The sequence below is a fragment of the Molossus molossus genome, unplaced genomic scaffold, assembly GCF_014108415.1.
Source record: "Molossus molossus isolate mMolMol1 unplaced genomic scaffold, mMolMol1.p scaffold_m16_p_10, whole genome shotgun sequence".
Classification (NCBI taxonomy): Eukaryota; Metazoa; Chordata; class Mammalia; order Chiroptera; family Molossidae; genus Molossus; species Molossus molossus.
In genome coordinates this window covers 12,433,631-12,447,405 of record NW_023425345.1, presented here as the reverse complement: position 1 = coordinate 12,447,405, position 13,775 = coordinate 12,433,631, and the positions used below count along the sequence as shown (strand labels likewise).

Below are 13,775 nucleotides of genomic sequence, written 5' to 3'. Positions count from 1 at the left end.
ACTGAACGCCTTGGAACCACAAGGCCAAAATGCAGCATAGGCCGGGCCTCTTACACCCTGCCGATCACACAGGATATTCTTGCTATGTAACTAACCCAACGGGCGGGCGGAGCCCCCTAGGGGGTCTCATTGAGACAGGGTGCAAATCATCAACCTCACAGTTATCAACAAGAATGTTGACAAGCTGATACAAACTGCCTTGGGTCCCTGATTACAAAGCAACAGCTATTAGTGCAAACATTTCCCATCTTGGCCGAGGTCCGGTGCTGTGCAGATTCATCCCTCACAGGAGTTAACCCCTGAGCCCCTCCAGACTATTCATCATACTGCAACCAGTGAGTTTAAATCAATCAATAAATCAATAAAACAAAACTTAGTGTGAAGAAACAAAAAATAATAAGTGTTGTGAACATGTGAAGAAATCCTTGTGCACTGTTGAGAAGGTAAAATGGTGCAGTTACTATGGAAAACAGTAGGAAAGTTCCTCAAAAAATTAAGACTAGATCTGCCTTATGATCGGCAATGCCTCTTCTGAGATACATCTGAAAGATTATTCGCAATAGCCAAGAGGTGGAAGAAAGCCAAATGTCCATTGACAACTAAAGGGATAAACCAAATATGCTATATCCTATATGCTATATGCTATACGCTATACACACAAAATGAAATATCCTTCAGCTTTAAAAAGAAAGGAAATAGAGAACGAAAACACAGACCTGCCCCTAGATTTTTCTGAGTCTATACATTCCTTTTTTTGCTTAACCCAGTTTGAGTTTCGATGGCTTGTATCCAAAAGATTCCTGACCAACGCAGAACTGTAAGTGCATTGCAGCCCTATTAGGTAATTTTTTCTTGTTGTATTTTTAATTGAGGTAAATGTGAAAACACACAGATCAATACAATTGTCCAGTTCAATTGGCCTATGAGGTCATGTTTTACTTGGAACATTTTGAGTTGCAAATCACAGAAACCTATTTGAAGGGAAGAAAGGACTAGAGGACATTTTTAGAACAGTACAGACACGTCTCGTGGAACTTGAGGTCTCTGCTGCTGTATAGCAAACCACCACAAACTCAGCAGATTGTAACAACACGGTTTATTATCTCCCAGCTTCAGACTAAAAATCAGGTATCAGCCAGGCTGAGTTCCCACCTGGAAGATCTATGGGAAAATCTGCTTCCCAACTCGTTTGTGTTGTTGGCAAAGTCAGGTCCTTGCTGTGGTAGGTCTGAGGTCCCATTTCCTTTCCACTGTGTGACTTCTGGAGGTCATCTACAGCTTCTGGCCACGTGGCGCCGTTGGCAGTTCAGAACTGTAGTTCTCAGTGGGAAGGGACGTGCTTTGCCTCCCGGGGAACATTTGGCAATGTCTAGAGTGATTTGGGGTTGTTATCACTGGGGGCCAGGGATGCTGCTGAACATCCTACAATGCAAGGGACAGCCCCCACAACAAAGCATTGCCCAGGCTCAAATGTCAATAGGGCCACGGTGGAGAAACCTTGATGTACACTAACAAAGGAGATGCTAAGGAAACAGAGAGCTCCAACCAGGAGAAGGGGGCCTATATGTTTGCAAAACCCACAGATTCCACAGCAAGTACAGCGCCTGGCCCAAAATAGGTTTTCTATCATTTTTATCTTCTTCGTTTTTGTTCTGCCCTTGACTTACCTTCCCTGTCTACTCTTTACTCCAATGTTTTCACACACATCATCTTAGATATTAGTTTTTCTGTCCAGCCAGTGTGGCTCAGTGGATTGAGCATCGTCCCATGGACTGAGAGGTCCTGGTTCGATTCCCGGTCAGGGCACAAGCCCAGGTTTCAGGCTTGATCCCTAGTGGGGGGCATGCAGAAGGCAGCTATTCAATGTTTCTCTCTCACATCGTTGTTTCCATCTCTCTCTCCCTTCCTCCCACTCTAAAATATCAATAAAAACATATTAAACAAACAAACAAACAAACAAAAAGAAATTAGCCTACCTCCACCTGGTCCATGAAGACAAGTTACCACCTCTCTTGGAATCCCATGTGCCCCATGATGTCTTAAATACTGAGGGGCTGCTTTCTTTCCTGACTCCAAGACACACTCACCTGCCATTCCGAACACATCACAAATACAAGAAGGCATGTGACATAAATGGACAGTGTGTCTGTTGAATTGGCACCCTGCAGCCCTACACACCCACATGACCACATATATTCTTTTTTGGCCCAACTTCCCCTCCAGATATCAACAATAATACCAAATTCACGCACAGCTGCTTTCTTTCTCCTATTTCTGTCTCCTCTCACCATGGCTTTACCCTGGCTACAACATTTTTTGTTTCTTCTTAAAAAAAGAAAGATTTGCATTCATATGTTTCAAAATTCAAAAGGTACCAGAAGATATATGCAGTGAAAGTTATCCGATCTCTGTTTCCAGTTCCCTAATCCTTCACCAGACACACTTACTGTCGCTCATTTGTTTGAAAATCCTTGCGGAGATACTGTTTACAAGCAAGCACATATATAGATGCTTCCTTGTTTTCTTCTTTAAGATAAAAGGCACAAATGTTAGTACAGATGATAGCATACTATGCACACGGCTTTGCATCTTACTCCGGCTTATTTAAAAATTATTTGGAGATATGGCTTTTAGGAGGTAATTAAGGTAATTAAGATTACGTGAAGCCATAGAAGTAGGGTCCTAATATAATAGGGTTGGTGGATTTAGAAGAGAAAGTGACCTCGAGAGTATTATGCTAAGCGAAATAAGCCAGTCAGAGAAAGACAAATACCACATGATCTCACTTATCTGTGGAATATAATGAACAAAATAAGCTGATGAAGAAAATAGACCCAGAGACATAAAAAGGAGTACAGTTCAGACTACAAACCTCAGAGGAGGGGGGGCAGGGAGCATGGATAAGATAAACCAAAGAACTTATATGCATGTATGTGTAACCAATAGACATAGACAACAATGTTGGGGATGGGGTGAGGGGGCAGGATGAGGAGAAGGGTGTCTAGGGAAGAAAAAGGAGAAACATCTGTAACAAAATATAAATCAATAAAAGTTAAAAATAATAAAATAAAATCCAGGTGTCAAAAAAAAAGAAGAGGAAGTGAGAGAGATCTTTCTCTCTTTGGGTACACATGGAGGAAAGACCACAGGAGGACCCGGCAGGAAGAGAGTCGTCTGCAGGCCAGGAGCAGGGTCTTCGCCAGAACCAACCCTGCTGACACCCTGATCTCAGACTTCCAGCCTCCAGAACTGTGAGAAAATAAATTCTGTCCTGAAACCACCCAGTCTGTGGCCTTTCTGTGGCAGCCCCAGCAGATTAATAACGCCTCCTATATCCTGTTCTAAGTGTCTTACATGAAGTAACTTATTTTGTCCTCATAAACATCCTAGGAAGTCAGTACTATTATTATTACCCCCATTCTTCAGATGAAAAAAATCAAAGTACAGGGATACTAAGCAATTCGCCTAAAATCAGCACAGTGGATCCGGGCTGGCTCAGGCTGAAGTGAGGCAGGTTGGCACCAGTCCCTGCTTACCACTCGCTGAGCCCTGACTGTATGTACTTTGCTGGCCCCCTAAAACTCTATGACTTGGGGGGAATCTGTAACAAAAATTAACCAATCAATCAAAAACAAAACAAAGAAAGAAAGAAACAAACAAAAACTCTATGACTTGGGTATGACAGTTACTCCCATTTTCCAGTTGAGGAAACTGAGATTCAGAGACGTTAAGAAATTGGCCAAGTCGACCTAGCTAGAAAGGGTGAGGCTGGCTTCAAACAGTTTAACACCAGAGCTGCTCTTAGACACAAAGTAAATTCCAGAGGAATTTTTTTGCATTCTGTCTTCTCCCCATGGCCACCATAGAGACATGGGTATGATTGAAGAAACTTCTTTGCTACCTTTAACTTTACAGCGAAGCACTCCACTCTTACCCGTAAACTCCTTTGCAACATATTTCATAGTCCTAGTGTTTCTGCAAATAGTTGTTATTGGAAAAATAATGCAAATGGGGATCCGATAACTTCAAATGATCCAGCAGAATGGGGAGACAATATCACAGAAAAAAGAGGAGCCCTCTCCTCAGTTTCCCAGTGTTGAATGTTTGCTCAAATGTCACTGTTTCGGTGAGGCCTGCTCTAACAATGTACTTAAAATGTACCCTTCATCACCCGTACATGCCCTGAACTGCTCTCAGACCTCCCTCGTGTTGCTCAGTTCTTTTCCTTTAGCGCTCTTATCACCTTCTAACTTATTGTATGTTTTACCTGTTTATTATTATGGGTTATTTTCTTTACTATCTTCCTTGCTAGAATTTGTTTCTAGAGGGCAGGGACTTCCTTTTTTAAAATCATTTCCCCCCACTGTTGTGTCCTCCAGCATTAGTAAGCCTGGTACCAAATAGGTGCTCAGTAAATATTTCTTGAATGTTTTTCTTCAAGGACTTATTTGTTTTATTGTAAGTTAAAAATTTTGCCCTGGCCGGTTTGGCTCAGTGGTTAGAGTGTCGGCCTGCGGTCCAGAGACACCCGGGTTCGGTTCCCGCTAAGGGCACGTACCTCGGTTGCAGTTTGTCCCCGGCCCTGGTTGGGTCGTGCGGGTGGCAGCCACTTGATGTGTCCCTTTCACGTCAATGTTTCTCTCTCTCTCTCTCTCTCTCTCTCTCTCTCTCTCTCTCTCTCCCTCCCTCCCACTCTATTTGAACAAAAAATGGAAAAAGGTCCTCCGGTGAGGATAAAAAAAAAAAGAAGAAGGAATTGAATGTATTAAATGATGAGTTATTCAGAAATGTGATCATGTGTGAACAATCAGTATGCACAATTAATAACCTTGTGTTCAGGTTGTTTCTTCCCGCAGCCTTGAGCACGCGAAGCACCATATCGCGCTGCCATTTCAGTCACCATGGTGATGTGCCACAGGGGGCTGGTCTGGGTTTCCTTGAACTTCATGGTCCGGGTTCCTCCATCAGAAAGAACGGTTGTTTCCAGAAGGAAGGGAGGAGGTGCGAGGCGGTCACCTGTGCCCAGATGTCCTCTGCACACATCATTCCCGTTTCAGCAGTGTCACGACGGGCACCCTCCAGCAGAGTCGGTCCTTTCCTCCCTCCCTGTGTCCTGAGTCAGTGTTAGAGGAATCTCAGCACTTTTCCTTTTTAATTTTTAAAAATTGTGGTAAAACACACATAAAGCTTACCATTTTAACCATTTTTAAGGGTACAGTTCAGTGGCATTAAGTACCTTCACATTGATGTGCAACCACCACCACCATCTGGTTACACAGAACTCTTCATCGTCCCAAACTGAAAGTCTGTGCCCTTGAACAGTAGCTCTCTAGTTCTCCCTCCCCAGTGCCCCTGCGAACCACTATTCTACTCTGTCTCTGTGAATGTGGCTGCTTTGGATACTTCATATAAGTGGAATCACACTATTTGTGTGACTTATTTCATTTAGCATAATGTCTTCAAGGTTCATCCATGTTATAACATGTCTCAGAATTTTCTTCCTGTTCAAGGCTGAAAGATAATCTATTGTATGTAGGTACCACATTTGTCTATTCATTCGTCCGTTCCTGCACACTTGGGTCGCCACCACCATTTAGCTATTGCAAACAATGCTGCTGTGAACACAGGTGTAGAGACTCAGCGTTTATCAGTAGTTCACCTGCAGCAATTGAAGACTTCATCATAGACTTCAGATCCTAGGCTGAAAAAGTTGCAGCCCTGTCAGAAGAAAAGTGCATTGAATGTGCAGGCAGCAGACGCGGCCATGATTACCTACATGACCGTGGGTGAGTCTCTTCATCTCTCTGAACCTTGTAGCGGTCTGGGAGACTCAAATGAAATAATAATAATGGAATGGCTGAAAAGACAGATAAAGAGGGGATCAGAAATAACAACGGAGTAGTTGCTTAACTCCTTTTTCCTGCTCCTGGCACGAGGGAAGCCCAGAACATCTAAGTGCTCAATAAATAGCTGAGAAATAAATTTTATAACCCCTTGGTATACTTGATTCATTATTTAAGCCTCCTTTGTGAGAACATCAATAACTTGTGATAATTCCTAGGTTCCCTCTTTCTCCTTTTGTTACTCTGTATGTCAAGATTCCCTCAGACAGTATTTTTAGACAGCACACACTATGCTTTAAAATACAGAATCTCGTTGCAAGAGCACCTTTCCCTGGGGCACCTGGGTCCAGAAGCTCAGAACTGAAAGCTCTGTTCGCAAACTGTTTGGCCTTTGACCACTTTTTTTGGTTAATCCTTACCCAAGGATATTTTTCCATTGATTTTTATTTATTTATTTATTTCTTATCCTCATCCGAGAACATTTTTTCCCATTTTTTGTTCAGATAGAGTGGGAGGGAGAGAGAGAACCATCGATGTGAAAGGGACACATTGAGTGGCTGCCACCTGCACGACCAACCAGGGCCGGGGACAAACTGCAACAGGTACGCGCCCTTGGCGGGAACCGAACCTGGGTCTCTCTGGACCGCAGGCCAACACTCTAACTGCTGAGCCAAACCGGCCAGGGCTTCATTGACTTTTAGATAGAGTGGAAGGGAGACAGAGATAGAGAGAGAAACATCCATATGAGAGAGACACATGGTTGCCTCCTGCATGACACCGACGGGGGTGGGGGGTGGGGGAGGACTGGGGATCAAACTTGCAACCCAGGCATGTGCCCTTGACAGGGAATAGAACCCAACCACACTCTAACCGCTGAGCCAAACTGATCAGGGCTTTTTAATCATCCTTAATCCTCAATATTTATTCAGGCTAATCTGATACCCCCCCCACACACACACTCCTGTGTCCTCCAGAAGTTGACTGATTTGTGGTATCATTGACACTAATTCCTCATTTGCATGATACAGGAAAAGGGCTCAATTCCCACCTTAAAGCTGTGCCCTCATTGTAAATGCAAAGATTCTTTCTGGAAGGAAAACCTAACTAGTTGTCTCTAGGCAGGGAGACTCGGTGCTTGGGGTAAGGTGGGTAAGAGCCTTAGTTTTTAGTGTAAACTCTTTTGTATTTTACGGGGGAAAACAATTATATGTTGTGCATGTTTTACTCTAAAAATATAAACACTATTCTTGAAGCAAGAATAAGTACTAACCATGTGTTCAGCCAACTGTGAATCACTGGGGAAAATAAAGACTAAAATGGCAGAGGAAACAGTTCTTGAATCAGAAGACACAGCCACCCCAGTATAGACCCGATGAAGCTGCTTTAAAGGAATAGTGTGTAGGATCTGTCACCAACGTGGGAGCCAGAAAAATGGGAGCAAATTCTAGTTTGGCCACTATTTTTGCAGAGGAACCTATTTTAACAACTTTAATTCTCAGTTTCCTCATTTGCAAAACGGGAATAATAATGTCCATCTGTTATTACTAATGTTAGAGCATTTGGAGTTTTTCTCAGAGGACCTTGAAGAACACAGCTCCCAAGCGGAGGCCGAAATCATCCATTAGTTGTGTGTATTATGTGCCAATGATGTTGAGTGTTTACTTTTATTTTGTCTTTTTTTCTTAATCCTCAACTGAGGATATTTTTCCATTGATTTTTAGATAGAGTGGAAGGGAGGGAGGGAGGGAGAGAGAGAGGGAGAGAAACATCAGTGTTAGAGAGGCACATCGATTGGTTGCCTCCCACATTGACTCCAACCAGGGTTGGGGATTGAACCTGCAACCCGGGTATGTGCCCTTGACCAGGAATCGAACCCGAGACACTTTGGGCTGCAGGCTGATGCTCCAACCACTGAGCCAAACCAGCCAGGGCCTTTTATTTAGTCTTCATAGCTATCATGTCGTGTAGATACTTAAATAGTTCTTGTTTTATAGAGAAGGTGGAAGCTCAGAGAAGTTCAGCAACTTGCTCAAAATCACACAGGTAATGAGTGCCAGAAGCAGGATTCGAATTCAGGTGCCTGATGACGATGCTTGGTTCTCTGCTCTACTCACCTGGGATGTCAGTTGCCAGGAGGGGCGCTGTGGGAGCTTTCTGAGGCAGGAGGCAATCCTGACTGACGGCCTCAGCAGGTGCATCTCCCAGCCCCCTGCCATCCATAGCAAAACTGTTCATTTTATTTTCATCTTGCCTGACATACTTAGTTCATTGTGTTGGATGAACAGATCACAGATAGTTCCCACAAACAGGTGACCCAGTGTTATAATCACCTTTATTTTTTTATTTTATTTTTTATCCTCACCCAAGGACATTTTTCCATTTTTTGTTCAGATAGAGTGGGAGGGAGAGAGAGAGAGAGAAACATTCACGCGAAAGGGACACGTGTGGGTCGCCACCCACACGACCCAACCAGGGCCGGGGACAAACTGCAACCGAGGCACGTGCCGTCAGCGAGAACCGAACCGGGTCTCTCCAGACAGCAGGCTGACGCTCTAACCGCCGAGCCAAACCAGCTAGGGCTATAATCACCTTTAAAACGGAACATGGAGTTTGTGTGTGACTCAAGCAAAAAAAATTCTAATAATGAAGAAATTAGAATTAGAGACATTGCTTTAAAATCAGACTCCTAGGGTAAATTCAAACAAGCAGAAAACTCAAATAACTGGAATGTTTTTTTCAGTGTATAATTGATGATTGGTGTTATGTGATAGGCTGTTCACATTCATCCTTTTAGGCACTGAGCCAGATGCTGGGGACACAAAGGGGAATTAAACACAGACCTGCCTTTATAAGGGGGGAGCATGTCGTTGGTGTCAAAGGGTAGCTTGGGGGACTTGACTTCTTTGCTCCTTCCAGCCTCCCAGCCCCCTTCAGCCTTCGACAGGAGCGGTCAGCGTTTTCTCAAGCTTAGGATGAGGCCGTGCAAACCCAGCTTCAGGAGCATTTCCTACACCATCTCTGCCCCTTGGAGCGCCGGTAAGAGACCTTCTGGAGCTGCGCTGAGGGGGTCCCAACAGGGCAGCCCGAGTGCAATGATTAGGGAAGGATTAGGTCCAGTGAGCCCAGCCCTGAAAGATGAGCAGAGGTAAATCAGCCAAACAAGGGTGGTGGCGGGGAGCTGAGCCAGCTGCCTAATCTCAGGGCCCCAAGGTGACCCGGCTTCGCCGTGCAGTTTGCTCTGCGGAGAGCAGTGAGGGACGCAGGTTACTCAAGGGCCTCCTCCGAGGTGTGCTGAGGAATTTGTCTCCTCTTCCAAATCCCTGTACATTTCAGTGGTGGCAGGAAGTTTCGTTTTATTTTTTTTCTGAAGTCCTAGCTCCCATCACAGTGACTGGTTGGCCTGTCGCTGGTGTCAAATGTGTGTGCTGTATGGAGGCAGGTTTTTGGCAGCCACAAGGGGCCAAGACGCCACAGACCTCTCTGGCTGCCACAGAGAAGCAGGGTGAGGGGCACAAGACCGAAGGTGGAGACCTAGAGCCTAGAGCCACAACTGGGGTGGGGGTGGGGGATTTGAGGATCAGACTGTGTTACCCTGGGCAACTAATTAGTTACCCTGGGCAACTAATTTACCGAGGGTCAGGATTTTCATCTGTAAAATAGAAACAATAACAATAATAATAGTCCCTAACACAGGGCTCGTGGGTAGATAACATGAAATGATGTGAATAAATCTCTAAGGATGCCTGGCTCATTTTAAGTGCCTCAAAAACTGTTGGTATATGTTGGATGACTCAGGTAAGCACATGACTCTCAGCTACTTTTGCCTAGGTATTAAAAAAATAGAAAAGCCGTCATTTTAGTTAAATGTGTGCTTTAAATAGAGAAAAAGAAAAGACAACCCCAGCTGGAATTTTGCTGACAAAATAGTGATTTTAGCACAAGTTGAACAGCATGTTCTTAAAATATTCTTTGAAGCTATCATTCCAACCGAACAAAGAAAATGTGGACCTGGCTCACAGAGGGAAGGAAATTTTCTTGGCCTTTAAAAGGTCCTGGCTTAGTTATATTAGTTACTATGATAGATTGCAAACACTTGGATGAAGGTTGTTATTAAGATTCACTTTGGCTTTGAGCAGCGTCAGTTTTTTAAAAGGCTCTGGTTCAGTTTTTGTTTTCAGTATTTAAGCAAATGAACACCCAGTGTTTTCCAAGAGCATTTGACTCTGGTTTGCTCCCAAGAAAAGCAGGAAATGAGCTTGCCCACAGACCCCAGAGAAAAACAAAGGGCCTGCACCACTACCACACATCTGGTGACCAGACAAGTTCACTAAATCTCAGCTGGGATGGGAGTTCCTCAAGAGCAGGAAACTTGTGTGGGTACCCTGTAACCCTAGAACAAACCAGAGCTGGGTTGGATGCTTAACATATGTTGCTTCATTGAAAGAAGAAGGAAAAAAGCACTGCATTGGTAGAGAACAGTGACCCCACCTGATGTGGCACAATGTGGTCTTGGTGTTAAAATCATTCTAGGGTGGTATTTTCATTCATTATCACTGGGAGTACAGATAGGGACCACTATTCTGGAAAAGCCATTTGGCAATGTATAAGGATAGGCTGAAAGCTCTAAACACAATGATGTTCACTGCAACCTTATTCACAGCATTTTAAAATAAGAAAAAAAAACTAAATGTCTAACAAGGAGGACCAGGTAAGCGTAGTACTGTAGCTCTACTGGAAGGACTATCACATTGATGGTTTTTATTTATTTATTTATTTATTTTTTAATCCTCACCTGAGGACATTTTTCCATTTTTTGTTCAGATCGAGTGGGGGAGAGAGGGGGGGGGAAGGGGGAGAGAGAGAGAAACATCGACGTGAAAGGGCCACATTGAGTGGCTTCCACCCGCACGACCAACCAGGGCCGGGGACAAACTGCAACCAAGGTACATGCCCTTAGCGGGAACCGAACCCGGGTCTCTCTGGACCGCAGGCCGACGCTCTAACCGCTGAGCCAAACTAGCCAGGGCACATTGATGGTTTTTAAAGATAATGTTTCCTCCCTTCTTTCTTTCTTTCCTTCAATATTGAATTCCTACAATGTCCCAGGCACTGTTCTAGGCTTTTGGGACATATCAAAGTGAAGGGGGGGAGCAAAGGTGCTATTCTGGAGGGGTTCATGTTCTGGGAAGAGGGAGAGGGAGCAGGAGACAGAGAATACAGAGCAAGTTAGAAGGCTGTCAGTGCTCTATAAGGTAAGAGGTGGGTGTTCAGGTGAGGATGGGATAGCAGGCTTCTGTTTAAAATAGGATGGTCTTGCAGTGGGTGTGGCTCAGTGGACCTCCCATGGTCTGAGAGGTCCCTGTTTGATTCCCTGTCAGGGCACATGCGCTGGTTGCAGGCTGGATCCCCAGTAGGGGGCGTGCAGGAGGCAGCTCATGGATGTTTCTCTCTCACATAGATGTTTCTATCTCTCCCTTCCTCTCTAAAATCAACAACAGAAAAAGAAAACAAATAAAATAAAATAGGATGATCTGTGTAAGTCTCACTCATTGTCAAAGCCTGAGATGAGGGTGGAGCCAAGCAGTTATCTGGCTGGAAAGATGCTAGTAGAGCACCTCCCCACCATCCCAAAGCAGAGCGCATTCCTACGGAATGTTTTGTAAGCCATTATCATTGATTGATAAGGAAAAAATTGGGAGCATTCCTAGACCCCCTCCCAAAATAACCTAAAAGAACACTAACATAAGAGTAAAAGCAGGAATGCACACAACAAGTGGAGATAAAGCACAGATACTCACCAACAGTGCAAAGCTGTGGAGATTTGATGCTGAGTGTGGTTCTCAGGGAAGGAGCTTGGCAGGGCCACTTTCGGATACTCGGGGTGTGCACTGCCTCTATAATGCTCACAGTAAAACAAACACCAAACATTATTTTTCCTTCTTTTTCATAAAAGTGAACCCTCACCCCCTTTCCTGAAAGCGGCCAGAGGTGACCTCTGAAAATGGTTCGCTATTCACTTGACCCAGAAAACTCCACAAAATCATGCAAACCAAGAGGTTCAAATCTTTGTGTTTACTTTAAGAACACTTGGGAAACTTCCCAGGCCATCAAAAGTATGCACATTCGAAAAGCCACCAAATATCTGAAGGATGTCACTTTACAGAAGCAATGTGTGCCTTTCCGTCGTTACAATGGTGGGGTTGGCAGGTGTGCCCAGGCGAAACAGTGGAGCTGGGCACAGGGTCGATGGCCCCAAAAGAGTGCTGAGTTTTTGCTGCACATGCTTAAAAATGCAGAGAGCAATGCTGAACTTAAGGGCTTAGATGTAGAGTCTCTGGTCATGGAGCACATCCAGATAAACAAAGCTCCCAAGATGCGCCGTAGAATTTACAGAGCTCATGGGCAGATTAACCCATACATGAGCTCTCCCTGCCACATTGAGATGATCCTCACTGAGAAAGAGCAGGTTGTTCCTAAACCAGGAGAGGAGGTTGCACAGAAAAAGATATCCCAGAAGAAACTGAAGAAACAAAAAAATGCATGGCCTGGGAGTAGATTCAGCATAAAATAGAGAGTAATAAAAGTAAAAAATAAAATAAAATAAAAAAGTGAGAACCCTCTTTGGATTTCTTCAGTTAGTGAAGACATGCATTAAGGTAGATCTTTGGTAAAAGCGAAGTGGCTGAAAAATGAACTTTCGAAAAGTGGGGGATACCTGTGTTAAATGAAAACCTGAGTGTAAACTATTCTTGGAAAAACTGGAAAAAACAGTAAACACAGCAACAGTAGTTTGCAGGATAAAATTTTAGATGATGCTTTTAATTTTCTTCTTTCCACCATGCATTTTCTTACTTATCTTAGTGAGAATGTTTTAATGTTTAAAAAACACACAAGCTTCAAGGAAAAGAGGTAGACACACTGCTCGCCAGCCCTGCCCCATCGCCAGCTGGTGGCAAGAGCATACAGTGGAGTAAAGACAGCCTCTTTAATAAATGGTGTTGGGAAAATTGGACAGCTACATGCAAAAAAATGAAACTAGACCATCAACTTACACCATACACAAGAATAAACTCAAAATGGATAAAAGACTTAAATGTGACTCATGAATCCGTAAAAATCCTAGAAGAAACTGTAGGCAACAAAATTGCAGACATATACAGCAGACTTTTCACTAATACATCACCTAAGGCAGCAGAAACAAAGGAAAAAATGAACACATGGGACTACATCAAACTCCAAAGCTTCTGCACAGCAAAAGAAACTACCATCAAAATGGAAAGGCAACCCACTCTATGGGACAGCATAACTGCCAACGATACATCAGATAAGGGGTTAATTTTCAAAATATATAGAGTGCTCATACAATTCAACAAAAGGAAGACAAAGAACCCAGTTAAAAAATGTGCAGAGGAACTAAATAGACACCTGTCCAAACAGGACATACAAATGGCCAAGAGACATATGAAGACATGCTCAACATCACTAATCATCAGAGAGATGCAAATTAAAACAACAATGAGGTATCACCTCACACTTGTCAGAATGGCCACCATCAACAAATCATCAAACAAGTGTTGGTGAGGGTGTGGAGAAAAGGGGACTCTAGTACACTGCTGGTGGGAATGCAGACTGGTGCAGCCACTATGGAAAACAATATGGTGTTTCCTCAAAAAAATTAAAAATTGAACTGCCATTTGACCCAGTGATCCCACTTCTAGGAATATACCCTAAGAAGCCTGAAACACCAATCAGAAAGAATATATGTACCCCCATGTTCATAGCAGCACTATTTACAATAGCTAAGATCTGGAAACAGCCCAAGTGTCCACCAGTAGACGAATGGATAAAAAAGCAGTGGTACATATACACAATGGAGTACTATGCAGCTGTGAGAAAGAAAGATCTCTTATCCTTTGAGATGACATGGAGGGA

General features: G+C 43.8%; 1 protein-coding gene across 1 annotated transcript; it reads left to right on the top strand.

Moving 5' to 3' along the window:
- The first annotated feature begins 11,844 nt into the window (after nucleotides 1–11,844).
- Nucleotides 11,845–12,414, top strand: LOC118623298 (60S ribosomal protein L17-like). Its single transcript, XM_036250802.1, has one exon. It carries the CDS (start codon nucleotides 11,845–11,847, stop codon nucleotides 12,412–12,414), a length of 570 nt encoding a protein of 189 aa, XP_036106695.1.
- The last annotated feature ends 1,361 nt before the right edge of the window (nucleotides 12,415–13,775 follow it).